Source organism: Coturnix japonica, chromosome 15 (genome assembly GCF_054131305.1).
Source record: "Coturnix japonica strain WE chromosome 15, WE-NBRP24, whole genome shotgun sequence".
NCBI classification, from domain to species: domain Eukaryota; kingdom Metazoa; phylum Chordata; class Aves; order Galliformes; family Phasianidae; genus Coturnix; species Coturnix japonica.
In genome coordinates, this window is record NC_140677.1 from 6,996,724 (window position 1) to 7,018,417 (window position 21,694).

At 42.0% G+C, this 21,694-nt stretch overlaps 1 protein-coding gene across 2 annotated transcripts in view; it reads right to left on the bottom strand.

Annotated features, from left to right (window-relative positions):
- Window positions 1–1,160: 1,160 nt before the first annotated feature.
- Window positions 1,161–21,694, bottom strand: part of PTPRG (protein tyrosine phosphatase receptor type G) — a 367,775-nt gene continuing 347,241 nt past the window's right edge. For both annotated transcript variants that reach the window (XM_015875220.3, XM_085516326.1), the window contains 14 exons: window positions 20,102–20,198; window positions 18,607–18,689; window positions 18,245–18,379; window positions 17,879–18,013; window positions 17,279–17,451; window positions 16,445–16,580; window positions 15,958–16,104; window positions 14,042–14,135; window positions 12,705–12,781; window positions 12,167–12,295; window positions 10,391–10,537; window positions 9,783–9,925; window positions 6,815–6,950; window positions 1,161–6,196 (listed from right to left, as the gene is read on the bottom strand). In XM_015875220.3, coding sequence (XP_015730706.2) covers window positions 6,050–6,196; window positions 6,815–6,950; window positions 9,783–9,925; window positions 10,391–10,537; window positions 12,167–12,295; window positions 12,705–12,781; window positions 14,042–14,135; window positions 15,958–16,104; window positions 16,445–16,580; window positions 17,279–17,451; window positions 17,879–18,013; window positions 18,245–18,379; window positions 18,607–18,689; window positions 20,102–20,198 — 1,779 coding nt within the window. In that variant the 3' untranslated portion in view covers window positions 1,161–6,049. The remainder of the gene's footprint in view (window positions 6,197–6,814; window positions 6,951–9,782; window positions 9,926–10,390; window positions 10,538–12,166; window positions 12,296–12,704; window positions 12,782–14,041; window positions 14,136–15,957; window positions 16,105–16,444; window positions 16,581–17,278; window positions 17,452–17,878; window positions 18,014–18,244; window positions 18,380–18,606; window positions 18,690–20,101; window positions 20,199–21,694) is intronic.

Consider the following 21,694-nt stretch of genomic DNA (forward strand, 5'->3'; position numbering starts at 1 on the left):
CCCCGAGTGGCCACGTACCAGGACTGGGACTGAGCCATTGATCAGAAAGATTTTTATTATTGCAAAGGTCTTGAAAACACACCTTCTGGCATTTCAATCCATTTAATAAAACGCTGCTATTATTTGCGCCTGCTTAGCATGACTGTTAGCAGCCTCTGGAAGCCTTAAAGGCTAAACTCATTAGCTATTTATTACAGAAGAAGTTGGGATCTCCTGATACCTCCAATTAATTCAGGCATATTGTTAGGAGTGGAAAGTGCTGGTAAATCATATTTTTTTTTCTTTGCCCAAGCATTAATGACCTACTTACTGCATGTTTCCAATGGATGTAGGTCTTCTCCAGCATCAGCACAGGATCCAAGCACTTTTCCAAGGCTTTGCCTTCCCTCCTACCCATCGCTCACCAGGACAGCTCAGAAGCTGGTGAGGCACCTCAGTACTGTAGGGGCTGAGTCCTGTAAACACCACAGATGACCATCCTATGTTGTGCCACTGTCCTGGGAGGTGTTCCCACTCCCAAATTACTGTTTTTGGGTGTTTTTTTTTTGCAAAGCTGAGCATCGACAGCACAGTGTGCCTGTTTCAATGACAGCACCTGGCTGTGGTGCAGCAAGTAGGTATGGATTCTAATACATGCCATGGGGAATGCTTGCTGCTCTGTCCCTGGGATTTGGAACATCTGTCCCTCACTACTGTCCCGAGATGGGGATGAATGCTTTTCCCTTCTCCTCCACAGCTCCGTGTGAGCTGGGTGGAAGCCCCTGCTCCTGCAGGCAGACATCTGATAGCTTGAACCAGGTCTGAGGAACGTCACAACCAGATACAAAGCTCCAGTTTAGAATGGAGACAATCCCCTTTCCAAAAGGGATTTTGATGTAACAACAGTCTGGGGGGAACAGTCATGGAGAAGAAAGGGAAGCGCTGATAGGCTGAGAGGCAGAAAGCTCTGATCGTCTGAGACAATTAAGAGGGGAGAAGCAATCTCCTCTGTCAAGTGACTGAGAGACAGTTCCAGGCTGAGCACTCCTTGGAAATTTGAGACCTAATTAAAGCAGGCCTTGGATCTCATCATTCTTCCTGCACGCCAGGGACCATGAAATATTGACTTGCGCATCTGTTCTGTATGTGTATTTGATGCAAATAAGAAAGAAGTCTGTAAATACATCAAAAACCATACTTTATTTTATGTATAGCAATACAATTTACATATTAAATAACACTATAATAGAATGATTTGATATAGTTTTAAACATAACAAAAAGAAGATTCTTCAAGTTACAAAAAAACCCCCCAAACGAAAAAACCAAACCGAACCAAACCGAAAATCTCCCTCAAAATCCTCCCTCCCACCCTGTCCCAAAACCAAACACCACATCTTTATTTGTGTCTGAATGGATCAATGAGACAAACGTATCCAGTGACTGGCTAAGTCTAATTCCTATTGCACACACTGACAATGGAGGAAAAACCAAAAGAAGAAGAATCTAACCTTCACGATCACTGCCCCAAAGAAACCAGGTGTGGAAAATCAGTTTGGAGTGTGATGATGGCATCTCACTACCTGGATACACAGAAGGTATGGATTCACATAGCCACCACAGAACTAGGAAGGAGGTGAAACTAGAAAAAAATTAGCTTTATATGAAAATATAAAATTCTATGATTATATACCATAGATACAAAGTTCCCAGAAGATGCTTATCCAAGCAACAAAATATTTACAGTTTTAATGGTTTCGCTATTTAAAAATGAAGGAAAAGAAAATCTGAGTACGCGTGAATGCTGCGGTCTTTAGAAACAATGGCTGCTTGCTCATTTCAAATGTTCAACACAACAAAGAGGTCACTACCCCAAATGTTGGAGAGCTGTGACGTTGTATAAAATTGAGTATCTCCTCTTTTGGAGACATGTTTATTCTTAAAACTCAAGACTTTTTTTCTTGAAATTAATTATCCTCTGTAGAAAATGCTTCCCTTTGCAAATAGTTAACAAAAACACTAAAAACAGTTTTAACAGCTACGACAAAGTAGAGGCCAAATCTCTTCATTACAGTTCCTCCTCTTTCTCTGTTTTTGCATTCCTTCTCCTTTGATAAGCAAAGCCAATGTTGTTAAAATTGTTAGAATGGCATCAAAGAGAAGAAAAGCAACGGGGTAACAATAAAAGCTGAATGATGTTTGTCAGAAAGGGTAAAAAAAAGAAAGAAGAGAGAAAAGCACAGCAATGCAGTGGATTAATAAATAGGCATTTTCCCTTCATATAAAAATTCACTGGCACCATTTGAACACAAATGTCAGAAGACAGGATTTGATACCCAAAGACATGAATTTGAGAAAGACTGAAATCCTTAAGACAACCACGTTTTATTATTAATTTTTAATTACGTTGGTTTTGTTTTGCTGAGAATTAGCGGTGCGTATCTTTGGTAGAATCAACATCTATATTTATAGCTTCTAAATAAAATACATCAGCTTAAAGAAAAGGTTACTAAGAAGGCAGTTGTGCTGTTTCATAGAGTCTTCTCCTAGCGTTCCAAGACATCACTCTGGGTTCAAGCAATTCAAGCAGTCAGAAATTGGAAAAACAACTGAAATGAAGCAGATCCTGTCAATGATTCCACTAACCTCCAACAGCCCCACGGTACAGAAGATCGCACACGGGAAGGAGGGTAAAGGTTTGGGATGTTTTTATCCTGTTCCTAAATTCACGTTTGGGAAAGGATGCTGTGAAATCCTAATTACAAGTGGAAGCTCTTCCGACCTTGGTCTTGCTGAAGAACCAGCACTGCAGCCTGCACACCTGGGCAGTCAGACTGCCTCCCCCACACCTTCCTACCAATGCCGGGATAACCACACACAGGAGCACCACTGATTTTAGATGTTACAATGACACTTTCCCTCTTGGAAAGCCTGGCTATAATGACGGGCTCAACGCACAGATGTTTGTGTCTTTCACATGGTCTGCAGGTGCATACCCATGCAAAACACAGAGAAATGATATTTTACAGACACAGACACGCATGCATGCACACACTGCTGCTGAGGACCACATCTAATAGCAAAGGGACATACCTGGGGCTCCCCTAACTTGCAGGCATGCACAATTGGGAACTTTTGCTGCTTGAAAAGCATCCCAACTGAATGCCAAGGAGGGCTGGCATTGTAAAGCAGTGCCAGACAGGCATGTAAGAGCATCCCAGTAGAGCTCTGTGCCTCTGAATGCTTGCTTGGGCCTTCTGCCAGCCTCCTCCAGTCCCAAGGAAAGAGGTGCATGTTTGAGTTTGCATGAGTTTGGTTCTTATGTGCTCCTAATCCCAACCTTCTTCCACTTCAAGCCTAGCACATCACTACTTTCTACTGGCTATCTAACTGTTAACACAGTTCTTAACATGCAACTTACTCCCCCTTAAGAAAAAAAATCAATGGAGAAGTCATACAGCATTGTTGTAAATTATTTCCCCACAGACTAAGCCCCAAGCAAGTACTGCAGGTGTGGGAAAATGCCAATGCAAACACATGAATTTCCAAAGCATCTACCAAAGTTCAACCCCACAGCCTACTTTCACTGACTTTTAAAACCCGTGTGAGGAGATTAAATCAAGGATATTCAGGCAGTGCGTCAGGAACCACAGTTACCTTCCATCACACCACAGAAATGAAAAGTATTCAGCTAAGGGTACTGAACAAATGCAACTTTCCTGATGTTTACTTACAGCATTTACTTTACAGTAATCTCTGCATCATTCTGCTCTGTCAGGCTTTGGATTCCTTCCTTCTCCCAACACTTCTCTCTATGAACTTGAATACTCAAGGCTGAACTGATGGAAACCATCCCCAGGGCTGGGATCACTGCTGGGGTTTGGGGGTTCAGCAGCCAAATCTCCAGTCTGAGCTCCTACTATGCAGCACTGCCTCACTCTGGTGCTGGGACATCCCAGTGCAAAGGGAAAGCAAACTACAATGCATCCTTTTGAGAAGCTCTGCACAGTTTTTATTTGGACTAGCTGGTGCTGGACATGGGATTTCCTCAAAGAAATCATGGATATATCACACTGTTCTGCATTAGTGGTTATTCGGAGCATTAGTACTGAGGGATTCCACAAACTGGTGAGTAAAGGGTAACCACGCAAAAGGCTGCTGGTGAACTCCTAAATATTTTGGTGTGGGAATTAATCAAGTCTATCCACACTAGGAAGTCTTTCTCCTATTAAAATCAAAAGGCCAGATGTTAGCACACACCGGTCTGTACAGCTCTCTGCGGGGCTGCATCTCTCTGTACCTCAAGAGGTTCCAAACCAACAGACCTACTCTCAATAGAAACGTCACTTTCAGCTTCCTTCTGCATGGAAAAATCCACAGAACCTTTCCCTTCCTCTTTGCCCTCCCCTCCAACACAAGACGTGGTTTGGTTTTTGCTTTGCCACGTGTCTGTTCCAGCAGGTCCCAGCTGGCAGAAAGCTTTACGCTGAAATGAAAAATACGCTGCAGTATTTTTTGACAAGTCCTGAAAAACACAATGCATGCTTTGTGCAGTTGGAATCGAGAAGAAATCAACGCCACGCGTAAAGGATGGTGCCTGTAACTGCATAGCAAACATCAGGATGGCTGAAACAACATCTTTCGTTCTCAAGGCAGATTCCGTAACCCCTCCCTGTTGGGCAGAGCTATGAAGGAAATGATCAGCTTTATCTCTGGAGAATTAATCAAGTATGTGCTTACTTCTTTTGTTAAATAAAGATGAACACTGATGGATCGCAATGAAATGCAAAAGAAAAGGGAGCCAATGAGAATGTATACTTAGATGCTCCAAACAATAATTCAAATGATTCAGATATCTGAGGAAAACCATTTCATTGGTGTGGGGGGGAAAACACAATAAGCTGGGGTTGTGCTAAAGAATTAGTCTGGCAAAAAAAAAAGAGGGAGAATGTAACTTTATAGGTAGTTTTTTTTTTATTAGTTTGCTTCACCAGTAAATATGGATCAGTACTTTATGTTTTAGCACTAAAGTATGAAAATTACACACCTGTAAAAATGGCATCTAACAGTTATGAAATTAAGAAACGCCTGTCGTCACGTAACATACCATTAGGTGTGAGGTCATATTCAAGAAATAGAAAGGAAATTAATGTGTTTAAAATATTGAATAGCTTAGTAATGTAAAATATTGCTACCTTCAATATATCTGAAAACAGGTCTGATTTGGGGCTGTAGGAGATTTCTTACTGCATCGGCTCTGATGAAAATCCAACCAAAATCCTTCCCCATCGCAGGGCCGGATAAAAGCAAAACCTGACATTTTTCTGTATAAATGGAGAAACTTTGAGACCGTAAAATCAAAACCTATCACTGCGTCCCACACACGAATGGCATCTGATTTATAACTGTATCGTAGGTCATTTTCTATTCCGTGTGAAGCAAATCTTAGGCCTGTAAGTGTATAAAACAGTCACGTGAAACAATACAGAAATAACTGTTTCTGCCCCACAAGGCTATTACACCTTCACTGCAGCTAATAATCACCTGCCACGTTTCGTCAAGAAGGATGAACGCTGCTCATCCACTCCACTGGAATGCAGAATACCATCACCAAAACTGTGACATGAAATTAAAATAATAAATATGGAATGAAGGGGTACAGTATCTGGATAGAGAGAATCCATCTGGCCTAGCATTCAAGATTTAAAATCCAAGGGTCACTGTAGTTTAGCAAAACTTCACTGCATTTAAACAAAACAGAAAAAGCACGTTTGTTGTCATGGAATGTCACATCAGGGCTTGTTTTGTATTAGAAGATTATAGGCAGTAACACTGATCATATAGTGCAAACTAGATAAAATTGCGTTTCACTGTGTGAAATAAACAGAGGTGCAAATGCTCAGTAGGATACCATTAAGACATAAAATGGCAAAAAATAAATATCAAAACTTTTATCAGTGTAAAAAAGTAATTGGGTTATTGTATAACCTAGAGTCTGGCAAAAAAGGCCTCAAAAAAGTTCGCTCAGTCTTCAGAAGTTCTACAAATTAAGTGCCTTTTCAGGTTTCCAATTAGACAAGAGACTCCATGCTTTCTGCGGGATCCGATTCATCGCTGGCCATCACAGCACCGTTTTTGTCCAGTGTCATGGGACCATTGCCGTTCTCCTTAGTGCTGACCAAGCTCAGCATTGCCTTATAAAGAAACTGGTACTGCTCCTGGAAAAGAAAGACAGGTTATGTCAGTGCTTTCATTGCATGCAGCTGAGCAGCACTGACATGTGGCGTTTTTAAGGAAGGTCGTGGATATTTGTTATTAGAAGCACACACATATCACAGGACAATACTTTGAGACAAACTGCCTGTTCTACTCTAGCTTAACATTATCACCCCAACATCCTAATTGTGAGCATTTAGTGTTATTGCTGATCTGCTGCCCACTGAAATGAAGTCTTTCTGTTGACATGATGAGGAAACTGCAGGAGAGACAGAACAATGCAAAACCACTATGGCAGCACTACTGATTTTCCAGCAAGAAGGACGTTTGTCCAGCTGCCCTATTTTCCTTTTCATTCCATTACCATGTTGATCTTAAACAATTGATGCACATTATATGATTTCATATGATGAATTCAATGCATCAATTCATTGATAACAGTTCCACATTCAGGTATTCCAAATACATAACCGTGTTAAATCTGTGGTGGGCTTAAATTCCAAGAGAAGGCAGCAGAGGCAGCGGGGCTTGTTAATGTACAATGTGTGTTTCAGTTCACGCTTGTGGTCTCAGATGAAAATCTCATAAACTCTCCATTTATATCCCATTTAAAGACTTACAATGTCTGTAAATACTCCGGGCCGCATAAGATTTATCATCTTTGCCACCTGGAAAACATCAACAGCATTTTCATTCTCCAGCTGCTGGGACAGAGTGGTAAGGGCACAGAGCGTTCCCGCTGACACAGCTCCATACCTGAAAAAACACAACAGGAGAAGATACTCAGAAACATACCTGGGCACCCTGATGCTGAGCCATGAACGTCAACACGGACTTTATTTGATTACTGTAGTTCGACCTTATATCTAGCATATGATTGCTTTATATTGGGTTATTTTTAGTCATTCTAACAACAAGAATAGAAAGAAATGTGATGGTACCCCATTCATCTCAGGATATCTGCACTACTCAGTATGAAGAACTGTATCAGCAGAAGGATGCGAGTCTTTTAAGCATACCCAGCTTGTGGAGTGTAACAGTGAAATCAGTTATCGTGTGCCACATGCACTGAAAGCATCCTCACTGCAGCTGAGTGTATTTTAAGTTCATCAGTGGGGGCTCAAGCACAACATAAATGATTAAAAGAAATGAGACCTGTCTGTTCCTCTGCATCTAACAATGATATACAATAACATGGATATGAAGTGCTCACAAGTAAGTGGGGCAGCAACTCAGTCTTCCTAAGGTCTGATTCCTAAGCCAAATGCAACACTCCTGAGTTGGGCACCCAGGAGACATTACACATCCTGGTAAGTTGAGCTGGGCTGTCATTTAGGAAGAACCTGAGCAATGTCTGTCTGTCAGGGGAAGGACTGCGTGTCCTCGACATGACTGGCCACACCAAAATCTTACTGCTGCTATATCTGTGGGTATGCTGGGGTCATACGAGCACTGTGGGGCAGGGGACAAGGGATCCTAAGCAGCAGGAGCCTGTAATTGCTTCTGAAGAGCTGCAGCTGAACTCTGCTCTCTCACTACTCAGGAGACCAAAACTCTGTCCCAGTTTAGTGACTTTGAGGAAGTTGGTGTCTGAATGCCCTGACCTGCAAAAGGGAACATTGGTGCTGACTGACTCCATAAGCTGTTTGGAGATCTGTACATCAAAACTGAAATAATCAGCGAGTGCTGCAATGCCATCTGGTACAATAAGATTACCACCAGGATTTTTTACAGCACTCCTGTGGAAATCGAGACATATGCTGACTTAATTTCATATGATTTTTGGAAACTCAATTTGCCTAGGGATTGGAAGCAGAAATCAGATCACAACAGACCTGCTATATTTGATGAAAAATCCATAGAAGAAGCAGGGCTCCTGCAGGGCTATGGAGATGGCTGCACCTCATCACCTGCAGGACAAAATGCCTATTGGGCCTAATGGCCTCATTTCCACTTGGGTTGGTTACTGAGCTGAATGCTGGACGCTCTGAAAGTTATGCAGCACATCTTCATGTAGGTGCTTGCACAAGGGCAGTTGTATTTAAAGCTCTTGATGGTGGTCTCCAGTTGGAATTTGGGAACTACTTTGAAATGTTGCTATGGAGTTCATCCCATCGTGTGCTTCCTAAATACCACATGCATTTAGTATCTGAAAATTCATATATTTGGAATTAATCCACTGCTGTAATTATTAGTGGATTATGTGATATAGTAGCTGCATGTAGTAAAGGGAAATTTTCATTTTCAGCTACATTTGCTTTGGCTCCAGCGAAAAGCAGAATCCAAATTATGTATTAGGCATAAAAAGAAAATCATTGAATATGACAAATAAACCAAAAAAAGCAATTTACAGAAAGAATGACTCAGCACTGTTAGAAATGAGATTCTGAGGTGTTTTTTTTTTTTTCCTTTCGGTCTAATATGAATACCCAAATCAATAATGGTTCTAATTTTGCAAAACATAATCTTAAGTACTGCAAGAGCAGCAAATCCTCACTTCAGACTACCCAAAGCATGAATATTAAAACTAGCCCGGAATTAATAAGTGCTGGCAAAAGCCAACAGAGCTCACACTGTGTGGCAGCAAGGCAGGAAACTGTGAGAGGAAAACTACTTCCTGCAGCCCAAGGCACCATTTGAGGAACCTTCTGGGAAGAACCTGTTGCAGCAGCAATACTTGGATATGAAGTGAGAGCTTTCAGCAGCAGCAGGAGGAGCATGCAATCACACCAAGCTGATCCCACCACTGGGATGGCTGAGTACGCTAGTAACACTTACACAAAAAGGGGAAGATTTCTCCCACTTCCACTACCTCTACCTGTCTTGTAGCAATGACAGAAGGGCTGACAGACTCCAGTGCAGGGGCTTGAGGGGTAGCAGTCATTTACACTGCCTTGGGTTCTGCTCTAAGGACAACCCATGAAGTGTCAGAAATTGGGCTGCCTTGGGATTTTAATGGCAGAGTGACTCCTGAAAGTGCTTTGCCCCCATGAAACAGCTTCTTCCAAAGGCAGCCCTGTTAGACTTGGGCTCTGGCTTCACAGTATTTTGCAGCTCCATAATGAATGCAAATTAATAATATGCAATGCAGTATTTAGCATCTTTTATAACTGGGCATTCAAGCATAGCTGGCAAGACAATGCTCACTATTACACTACAAAAGAGACAAGTGTTGGGACATGCTGGCCCTGTGTTAACGGGCTCCCTCCCACTTGGCACCATATGGCCCCTAAGGGTGCTCTGGGGAAGAAGAAAGGGAAAGAAAACTGCTCTCAGAAAACCTAGATATCTTTGTGACAAGATACTGCTGCTCATCCCAAGACACAGCCAAGATGAGCCTGTTCTGTGTCTTACCTGCATGTTAAACCCGAGTTGTCAGACATGAGCTCAGGTCTGCTTTGAAACTGGTTTCCATAAGCCTCAGTGCCAAGTGAAACCTCATTCCTGGAAAGGTAAATACCCTGATCCTGCTCCTCAGACCACAAAACCCCATGCATTCCATGCCAGAATATGCACTGATCCTAACAAATACTCTATAGCAACTCCTTGTATATCTTTCATATAAATGAGAGAAAAGAGATGACATACTCATCATGAACTATGGTGGGGCCATCCCTTGTTAAGGCCTCTTCCTTAATTACATTGATAAGTTCAAAGGTACTGCTTATGGGAGCATCTGGGTTTGGCCATTTAGGACACTGAAAGTGGCGGACTTCCAGAACGTAGTCATCCTGAAACGAAAAATCAGCCTCAGCATTAGCTACTTCAGTTTCACTTTTATCCACTCCAGGATGAAAGATGAAAGAGCCCCTCTACACACTGAGAAGAGGAATTGTCTTCCAAACCACATATGTAAAAAGAGAAGATACGACACACAGCTCCAGGATCTCTGTACCTGTGAACATCCTCAAACAATTCAATTTTAACAATTTTAAACAATGTTGTCACTTTCAAATATGTCAAACACTCAATACTACACAGCCTTGCTAGCGAAAGTAATCTACCTGGAAGTAGAAGATGTCAGAGGGAGAAGGAGTCAATGAGAACAGCTTTCCCCTGTGAGCAACATGCATGCACACGCATTTACAAGTATGTAGTTTTCAATACTGTTAGTGAACTTTTGTTCTGCCATATTTCAATGACACTAACAACATTCTGGAGAGGAGCCAAGACCCATAGTTGGAGGTTTATTTTACCTGGGTAGCTTCAAGGATAAAGTCATGGATGATAATTTGCTCTTCGTTAGAGAGGCACAGTCTGTCTTTGCTGATAAGGGTCACAGTAAAGGCCTCACAGTTCATGGATTCCTCTCGACTTGGCCAGTACACAAACTCATCTTCTGCCTGGAGGAAAGGAAAAACACAGCACTGCTGACTTTCAGATACCTTGTGGGTGACTGAAACGTCCAGTGGATCAAAAAATTGGTTTGATACATAGAGATGATCAGGAGCTGACATTTAAAAGATATATTTTGTCTAAAACCAACTTACTATTAGTCTACTAGAAGTCATTAAGCTTGCCAGGCCCCTCTTTTGTGAGTCCAAACAGGTAACACTTGCTTTTTAATTGGTTTCACAGGGAAATGGTTCTCTTACCTCGCTTGTACTTAACCTTTGTGTCATATTACCTCCTGCCTACACAGTTTTTCAAAGAAGTTAGACACTTGTTTAGAAAAAACTCATTGACCTTTACAATTAATTGCTTACTATTCTGAATTTGTATCTATTGTGGTCTAAGCCACAAGTCAAGGCTGTCAGTGGAAGGTCTTTGGATCAGATCTGGGTGGAGGATGGACATGAAGGGGTAGAATTTTTAAGGGTGGGAGAAGACGCTGTCTCCGTCCCCTTCCATCCCTCCCTGGAAGCCAACAACAGAAACCAATCAACGGACCAGAGCACAGACATTACTGCCCTGCTAGACAGCCTCCATTCTGGGCTCACTGAAGATGAAAGCTGGCACCAAGCATCCTTGCAAGTGACACGGCTGAGTCCAGTGCCCCTCGTTTGCCCTTTAATCATTACTGTTCTGCAGAGACAGTCCAGAGACTTTTGAAGACAAGATCAACCTCTTCATTTCTACCTGACACTCTCTGTTTCATTAGTACTTTCTGATTCAATCGTATTTCACTGAATGATCTTTGACCTGCATTTGTAATGCACATGGGAAGCATACAGAATGCTGACTCCTTAGTTTTATGACATGATATTTAGCATAATATTTATACTGCTGCCTCTCATGACTGCTATTTTTCAGCTGTAATGGAGGTGGTTTCTCTACCATTCTCAGCTGCAATTGTCTGTGCACCTTAATGATGCATGTATGAAAAAAACACATTTAATTCTTAATCCTTTTGCAGTGTCCTCTTGAGATATGTTAGTAAACCTGGAAGTACTGATTAGCACTTCACTTGTGTCACCTGCTTCTCTCTCTTTGTCTCACAAATTAACATACATGTTAAGCTTACGTTAAAATAACTTCTGTAATCTTGCATAGCCTTAAATCCTGCATGGCCTCAGACTCCTGGAAACAAGCAACTTTTCTAATGTCTTTGCTTTGCATTTTTGCTCCTCTCAAAGTCCTTGCCCTAGTCTTTTATAGCACGCTTAAGGCAAAGTTTAAGAGGGTGACTTGTAAACTGGCTTTGCTTTCAAAAGAAAGTAGCTATAGCGTGTAAAGAAATGACCGAGGGGATGTTCAGGCTGGACATTAAGAAAGATGTTTTCTTATAAAGAGTGGTTAGGTATCTGAACAGGCTGCCCGGGGAGGTGGGGGAGTCACCATCCCTGCAGGTGCTCAAGAAAATGGTAGATGCTGCACTTAGTGACGTGGTTTAGTGGGCACAGTGGTGATGGGTTGATGGCTGGACTTGAGGATCTTAGTAGTCTTTTCAAACCTTAATGACTCAGTGACTCTACAGTGGCCTGCTGAGCTAAGTCACTGCTGTACGACAGGGAAGGAGGTGTTTCACTCACCAGGCTCTGGTTGTCCGGCAGCATGACGATGATCTGCGCGTTGTGATCCCAGATCATTCGCCAGAAATCTTTAGTTGTATGTGGCAGCGGATGCTGGGTTATGATGAACTCGTTACTCCTGTAGTAGCCCTTTTCCAGCAAAACAAACCACAGTTACTCATTGCCTTCAATACTTCTGAAGCATTAATTTTATCTGGGGACACACGACAACCCTATATCATTCTATATCACAACATTTTTGCACTGACTGTAATTCCGTAATGCCATTTCCAGCCTGCAAAGTCCCCGTTGTTTTCACTTACTCTAAATCCCAGTATTTATTTGACTGTACCTCTGGAAAATATGCATCTAGTATTTAATTTTCTTAAGCAACAATCTTTAATAAAACACAGTTAATAGCTTTACATTATGGGGAAGGTGTTAAAATCTCATCCGCTCATACGCAGCCATTACATACAGAATTAAGACAATTATAGGCATCTGGTATTTAGCACCTCAGAATTGATTTTACTTTGTAATTAGATGTTGGCTTCCTCACCATGATATAAGAGGCATTAATGTAATCAGTCCCCTTCATTCCAGGCAGTGGTGCCAAGCCCACTCTCGCACGCTCAGCTATAGGACAAAGATAAAAAGAAGAAGAACATCAAAGTCTGGTCATGGCCCATTGCAGAAAGCAGGAATTTCTCAGACGTTAACAAACCAAACACTGCAGCTCCCATCTCCTGCAGGAGCAGGACAGCACTTAACCGTGTTAAAGCACTGCCTGCTAACCAAAATATAAAAGAGAACGCTGCACAATATTCCCACAAGGACAAAGTAATTTCAGGAATCAAATTTTACTATAGCAAAGATTTTCACAGCAGGCTGAATTACCGAATAACAGTATATGCAGTGATAACAGGGGATTTCAGGTAATTTTTGACTGTAGCATTCTATTTGTTTCTAGCAGCACAAAAACCCAGGTGATTGATTTTGCTTTCCCTACCACTACATAGCACAACCACCGCTCATTCCTCCCATCTGAAAGGTGAGATAACCTTCTTAGATAAAACCCTTCCATCAGGAGGAACAACCCAGAAGCGAGTGAGTGTTCCTCAGCAGGTCTGCACTGCTTAGTGTTTGAGGGTTGGGTTCAGTGACATCACCTGGACATCCAACAGGCTCCTACTGCCAAAGCGAAATCACTGCAGCTCCATAACACAATCTGCTAAGTCATACAGGCTATTTCAGTCAATTCACCTTCATTTATAACACATTTCCTGATGATTTTCTTTTTGTTACCAAACTTCACAATGGACTAAATCTGTGCCCACACAGCGCTGCACTACTTTGAGTACTGCTTGTCCTGTACGCCCTGTGCTCTGGGCAATGTGATGGGGATGACGTCGTGACTATGCTTAGTCTTAGCAAGTTCACACTGCCTGGAAACTGTGCACAGATTCCATATTAACGATCGTGAAACTGTGGCCTTGGGCACTAAACACCCTCAAATCTGAGGAAGGCTTGCACACAGAAACTGAATGTACTATAAAGTTAAGTAAATCATAAAAACACTTGTGCCAATCACCCTGGGAGATCTCACCTGAGCTGGGAGCTCCATCAAATTATGACAGTAATCCATAATTTATCCTCCACCTAATTATTCAAATTCTTAAGCACTTCACATTAACATTCCACTTGGGCAGGATATCTAACTGACACCGTAACTATTTTCTTTCGTTCAGTTTCATCAGAGTAATTCCTCAAGACAAGACAGCTTGGCCTATATAGATCACATTTCTTCCTAGCGGCTACGCCTTTTCATGCATAACAGAGAGTGCTCACTACCAAAAGTGATGCTAGGCGGTAACCAAACCAAAGGTGCGATCTTACATGGCACGACTGATGAGTTCCTGTTCTTCTCTTTGTTGCAGTCTTTCTGAGCACTGAAGCATTCCACATATTTTGCATTACACTGTGTAACCAGCTGAAAGAGAATAAAGCAGTAAGTCAGTCATCACAGCCCTCTAAATGACGAGAGGTGGTTTCTTAGCCAACTCCTGGGAAGAAGCAGCAGTAGAAGAACACACCGCGTTGTTAAACTTGTTTAAAGTACTCCAGATGCTGATGGAAATCATCCTTTTCATACAATTTGTTTAATGGCTAAAAAGATCACTACAGCTCTCAGCTTTGAAGCATCCTGAAAATGAAGTTCCATCCCAATGCATTTTCACAGAGCAGTACGTTTCGTTACCTTCGAGAATATATTTCGAAGACTTGGAGATACGTTCAGTTGGAAGCAGGTTTGGGAGAAGAAAAGCTAGCAAAATAAAACTATGACCAAAAAAAACCCAAACTTTTATGTTTTCTTTCAAACTGAAAGCAAGGCAATTCCTGTAGAATGCCTTTTTAGTTTTTATTTTTATTTTCCTCTGCCAGGCCTTTTGGGAACCCAACACACCAGCAGCAGGGATTTGAGGCTGAGAGTTGTATTATCCGGTCAGCTAAATTCATTCCGGGCAAAATGAAAAGTCAGGGAGGCAGATTTGTCTTTGAATATTTCCCCGGCGTATGGGGAGCTCTCCCAGAGCAAGAAGGGTGAAGGTGGCTTTCCCATCTCCTGCAGTAGCGACTCACTACTCAGTGTAATTTTACTCTCAGTTGGTAAAACCAAACATCTGTATCATGGCACGAGTTATTTTCTGCCAGCTCTGAGGTGGCAGCAGAAATCAGGGATTTAATAATCACTGCTTTCTTAGTCCCAGTTTCAAACCCACTCTAATCACAACAGCACTTAACTCGTCTACGTACTAGTATTGCTACACTGGAAGTTTCAGTTTCTAAACACTCGTGCAGCTCTAGCAGAGTAAGTCATTTTGGAAAATGGCACTTCAAACGTGCAAATTCTGCCATAAGCCGTAAGAAAACCTCTCCATCCTTATAGCTTGATATGTTTTATAGACGTGGAATCTTTCTTTTCTAGTCAAATGCCTTTTTCTCCTGCATGCGTGTGCACACTCCTGTGCTTGTTTCTTTGGCTTTGTAATTAAGCACCTGGAATGTCCTTCTTGATTGAGAGTACTGACATTTCTACAAGTGAATTTTGAGACTACCTTGTTCATTTTTTTGATAGCTTTGCACCTGTTAAAATTTAACAGTTTCAGTTCCTTATGTGGTTAATAAACTGAGTTCAGGTGTGAAAACAGACATCATGTATGATCATATGAAACACAGTCCCAGAAACAAGTTAGAAATGCATTCAAAAAATGCAATTGGAAAATTGTAGGTTTTGTATAGATCAAAGCAAATAATTTTACTTTGGCCATGACAAATGCAGCTATAAAACAGTAGGGAAAAGCAGCAAGCATGGCTATTAGCATTGAGAAAGGCACATTGTGTTTCCTGGCATTGAAGTATTTTAAATTACTTATTTACAACATGGAAATAGCAAGTTGCACAAAGAACCTCATCTCATTTCTTTCTCCATATATATGCATAAGAATCACAGTTTTGAGGAAGACCTCCGGCCAAGTTACCCACAGGCCCAGGAATGCCCAACTCCTTTGAAAAGGGGAGACTGTCAGCAGCACGCTTCAAAGCGCTGCTCGTGTTCCACTTTGCATCTTTGACTTCAAGAGCATCAGAGCTGATTTCCAACAGCATGGCTGACTTGTTGAGCCCTGATGCTGTGCTGTGCTAATCACGTGTTCTGGTTAGGTTCATTATCTCTGACAATGAACAGGGAAGGCACGCCAAGCAACACAAAGCGGAGAAATTAGGTCCCTCTGGATGGGAGTGATAAGCCTTACCTTGAACTGTTTTTCTAATCGTGTCTTTCCTCCTATGCCAGGTATGAGGATGCTGTTAACGTAACTATGCAGCTGGTTTGCAGATACTTCAGTCTCCTTCCCAAGGATGGCTTCCAACAAGGCATCATGAATAAAAATGTACTGCTCCTAGATAAACAAAGCATGTCAAGTAAGCACCTGGAATAAACTACTTGGCTGGCTTTAACCGGGGGGTAGAGCACTAAAGGAGGGAATGCAAAACAAACCATCCATGCAAATATGGCCAAACATAAAAGAAACCTTTCACAAGTGTTAACACACACAACTCTGAAGAAGTCATAAGCAAAATCTGAAGTTTCTGGTCTAGAAAAGGAGAGGCATTCCAGAGCAATAAATGTCTTGTGATGTATTCAATACTTACAGGGGTATAACTGAAAAATCGATTTGCTTTTTGATTGCAACATAAAAATGAACATAGTCATACACTGAGCCCCACTGCAGTCTTTACCTCTGTCTGGACGAGGTAGTTGCGCTGTGTCCTGATATGTTTCAGGAAACCCAGGACATTAACTGTGCTTTTGTCTTTTATCTGTTGCAGCATACTGTCAATCACAATGTAGGTACCAGTTCTGCCAACACCAGCACTATGAAAAATGTAAGAGAAATCCATGTAACACAGCCAGACCACACTAAACACAACAGCAGAGCAGAACTAAACAAATGCACCTATTCCTAGGCTTTCAATTCACTGCCAGCCTCCACCTGAACAAAATACTTCAGTTTTCCAGGAACTTTCTGCTTGCCAGTGGAGGTGATCCTGCCCTGAACCCATGCACTGAATGGGCAGGAAACCAGGCTTTGGAAACAAGAACTGCACAGCGACATCAGTGCAATGCTCAAAGCTCAGCACCATGCTGCTAATGCAACAAGGATGCTTTTGACTTGGAGCATGCTTAAAATGTAGGCTAAGCCAACTCACCTCTCCCTGCACTCTACAGGGCAGGCATGTTTCTGCCTTAGTAATGTCCAGCGTTTGCCTTTGCAGGCATTTAAAACAGCACACACTGCAAAACAGGTATATTGACCATCAAGTATTTAATCACATCCATTCAGATCAGATCAGGGGGAAATTTTTCACTGAGAGGTTGATGAGGTGCTGGAACAGGCTGCCCAGAGGGCTATGGGTGACCCGGCCCTGAAGGTGCTCTAGGTCAAGCTTGATGCGGCCCTGCACAGCCTGAGCTGGTGGCTGACAACCAGCCCATGGCATTGGGTTGGAACTCAGCAATCTCTGAGGCTCCTTCCAACCCAAGCCATTCTATGATTCTGTGATCCTTCATACCTGCAGTGCACAACCACTGGTCCCATGTCCGCGGTTCTGGCTGCAGATGATCTCCTAACAAATGTCAGCACAGGAAGGGCATACTCTGGCACACCCATGTCAGGCCACTGAGTGTAGTGATACTGAATAACCGTTCTCTCGTTCTGGCGCCCTTTTGGGTTTCCTTTCTGACCCTGCATGCAAATTGTAAGCAGAGAGAAGAGAAAGGTCAGGAAAGAGAAAGAAAGAATTCTTCAATTCTACTTCAATTCCTCCATTCGGTTCTATTAGCTTGTTCAGATGAAAATGTGTCAGACTACGACAAAAGGAATCTTCTGCAGCTCTGCTTCTTGTTTGGTGGAGACACAGTGCAAGGAAAAGACATACAGGAATAGGTAATGACAGCAGCAGCTCTGATACCAAAGTGGTAACAAACTCGAGAGAAAGAAATATAGGTTAAACCCATCACCAGGTTCCCTGTAATCCTGTTTTTCCTTACTCATTTCCCATCCACCTGCTGCTTCAAGTTGCCTATGCAACGGTTGAATTTTGCTCCTGTGCGGCTTGCGTCCTGCACAAGCTAGAAGGCATCTGGATGAGAACAGTGAAGGCTTCACCCACCTTTTTCATCTTTGTGTTCCTGACCGTGAAGCGGCGCACAGTGTAGCAGGCATGAATGTTTGTGCTCTTCAACGTGACTATTATGTTGCCATACTCCTCGCTATTCTCTGACGGCCAGTACTGATCGCATTTTCTCTGAACAAAGACATAGTTGGATGGGTTGGCTGAAGGTTTGAGCTGTTTCTTTGTATTTGTGGTTAGAGCGTTTTAAAAAAGTAAAACCATGGCTAGCTATGTAACCCTCTGTTATTTAGGTACATTTTAGGCATCAACACGTATCATCCCAGACCATTTAAAACAAATTCTGCCCACGTGATTTGGAGAGATGGTAAGGAGTATTTGCTAACAAACTAGAAAATCTCTTACTCTTCCTTTTTCAACAAGGTTTGTGATCATGACAATGATTCCAGTATTTTGTTCCCAAATCATCCTCCAGAAATCTTCAAAGGTAGATTTTAAAGGTCCCTGGGTAGCAATGTAGGCTTTTGCTTTGTTGTAACCCTTCAAAGAAAACCATAATGCCAAGTGAGATGAAAGCAGTATCATGGCAGAGAAATTAATAATTTAAAGGTAACAAAGAAAGGTGCCTTTCTCATTCAGAATAGCGAGGAATTTCTAGCAAAACTATTACTTGAAGCTAGAAAACATGAACATTTCACAAGTAGCAATACTTCCTTCTAGGGGAAGGATCTAGAGTTGGAGAAGAAAAAATAATTCAAATAACTTACATCAACATAATTAGCATTAATGTAGTCACTGTGCTTAGAATCTTTTCCTGGTAAAGGCCGCAGCTTCACCCTACTGTGATCATCTGCAGGACAGAGAACAGAACACAGAAGCATTAAGGAAACATGATGCAGAATTGCAAGTAAATGTCCTAATTCCCATGTATTGGAGTAGCCCTTATGAATATCTTGAAGCAACTGGCTTTGGACTGAAGTGGAATGTGACTGTTCTTGGCCATCTGGATAAACTGTCTGCTCTCAGCCATCTGATCATGGCAGCAATCATTCAGCTCTGTTGGCTCAGGGAGCAGAGCGAATGTCCCCACTCCTTCACCACCAAGACTTCAACACACCAATAAGAATCTTTAGATCATGCTGTTGCACTCTTTAGTTCTTGCTCTTCTTGCACTCAGCTGTCTGACTTCTTGCTTAAATCAGAAAAAAATGGCAGCCCTTCTGCTTCTAAGCATCAGTGTGGGGCTGGGAGGTGCGTCCAACACACGCAGAAATGAGACATGGGCCAACTTCTAGCAGGAAACATCTGGCTTTATTTGCCTTCCAACATACCAATGGAGAAAGAAGTTCCTCCTTGTGTGATTTGTAGTACTGAAGTTCCTGCTTCAGTTCTCTAATGGTGCTTTTCTCAGTGCTGAGAGGGACAAGACACCTATGCCTAAAATCACAGCTGGGACTAAAGGATCTCCTTGGACCAGGACATGCAGTGAGTGTGCTACCTAAACTGATTCTAAGCATGAGATACACACATTTCATTCCTATGCCATCAAAAACATCCAAGATTTATTGCAACATTTATAAACACATGAACTTGACATCCACGACTCTCCATTTTTATTCCTAAACCACAATAACTTCTACACCTGCCATTTGTTCCACAGCAGAGAACAGTATGGAAGAAGTTACTACATTTACACTCCAGGCCTGTACAAATCTTCACTCTACAGCTGTGTCCAGATATGCAGTTCTCATAGGAATACAGGCACAGCCAGCACTGTGCTACAAAGATCATTGCTTGTCCAAGTCATACACATGCTTGAAGCAGGTTGAAATACAGCAGATGTACTCTGTAAGATTTAGCATCTTTGGGAATAGAAAGGAATCGCAGGGATCATCAGTAAAACTTGTTGCTCTGCCATGCACTTCCCTTAGGCTAGTTTTCAGATGTTTGCAAGCAGCAGAGCTCTGATCATCAATTTATCCCACTTATTCCTCCACAAAGTTTCATAGTAAACTGGTAACTTCTAAACCTACACTTGGACCATCAAACTGCAGCATACTTTAAAACAAAAGCTGGAGTGAAATCGTAGCCTTGGAGAAGCCAAAATGTCCACTGCCTTTAGAAGGAAAATGTCCTCCTGCAATGGTTATTAATTGCTGTGGAGCAATATAACTTTAAACCAGCTGCCTCCTCCAGCCACAGAGACACACTGTGAGTGTCTTTCCTCGCTGATTAAACATGCTTGCAGTTGTGCTTACTTACACGCTAGGATGTTGATGTATCTGTTCTTGTGCTTGTTGTCGGGGTGGTTGGAGTGCTCTGCAGTGATGTTCATGTCGGCCGTACAGCGCTGCACTTCCTAGGCATAAAATTATTCAAACAGAAAATGTGTCAGCATGAAGAATGAAGTTTTATCTCCTTTTGCAACAGCTCACAGAAACAACATTTAAAGTATCAATATCTTACTCGCTGGATTAAACACAGTCATTCAGCATTGTCCTGTAGGACACGATCTGCTTAAACTAAGAAGGCATTAGCTGCTCCCTGATGCCCTTCTGTCCACAGACCTGGTGACAGATGCAGTCTGAGCATTGCAAGAGTCTACTGTGCCACTCTGACCAGGAGTCAGTCCATCCATCTTTGGGACTGTATCTCCTGATGCCCCACACCCTCCCCTCTTCAAAAGACAGAGTCTCTTCAAAGGCAGGAATGGCCACAATGTAGGCTAAGAAATTAAACATCAAAACCATTTCAACAGAAGACTTCTGACTGCAGGACAACTTATTTGCTTATAACCTCTCCAAACAGGGTTTCTGACATTTCAGTTTGGCAGTGACCTTTTGCTAGTTCTCTGCAGAGAGATGCCTTTTATAAAGTATAAATAAAATACATCTCTGAAGGTAACAGACAGTGCTTTAAATACCACTGCTTGGACAGTGATTAACAGCCAATGATACAGTCAGAAAGATAAAAGGTTGTATCCACGGATATACTTTGGAGCTACATCTACTCAGCCATTTACAAACCAAAATGAGTTTGGGCTTGCAAAGTGTTCTCGAAGCCAGAAACGCAGACTCCAGTCTAGTTAGGTCAGATACCTAAATCCAATTGGCTTTTTAGTTCCTTAACCTTATCCTCCTTACCTTGCTGAAGAGCAGAACGCAGAGCTACTGAAATGGGGCACTGCACCAACTGTTCTTTGCGCCTTGATAAGAGCAGCTATTCCCCTCAGCTGGGCTGCCCTACAGTTACACCCATCAGGACTGCCCTGCAAACCAAATGACTGCAATCCCCCAACTCACATATGATACCAATTCTGAGTCAGATTCTTTTCTTCTACAACCTCCTTGACAAATCTAACCCCCTTTTTATCATTAGCATCAATATCTGCAGTTTTAAAACACATTTTTGAAGAACATATCAACGTTCGGAATTAGCAACATAATGGAAAAAACTATTTATTTCAAATCACTGTCTAGTCCCAAAAATCTCACCAAATAGAACCTATTTCCCCATTGATAGATGGGGAAATGTCAAATTACTTTGTACTACAGGCTTTAAAAATAACAGTATAGAACCTGCCTAAGAGAGAAAGTCATTAGGAGCTCACAGCTGCTGCAAAGATCACAAGCTAAGTGACAGAGAAAAATTATCAGGAGAAATGCTATACAAACAGCAGATGTATCAGAGTTCAGCATTACACAGGAGCTACACAAAGGAGATGTGCTGCAATTTTGATATCTTCCTCAGCATTTACATTTTAAAAGTGCCAAGTATACTAAAACCTGGAGCATTTTATAGCTTTTATATCCACACGACACTCCCAAATAACAATTGCTTTTTTCTCCACCTTCT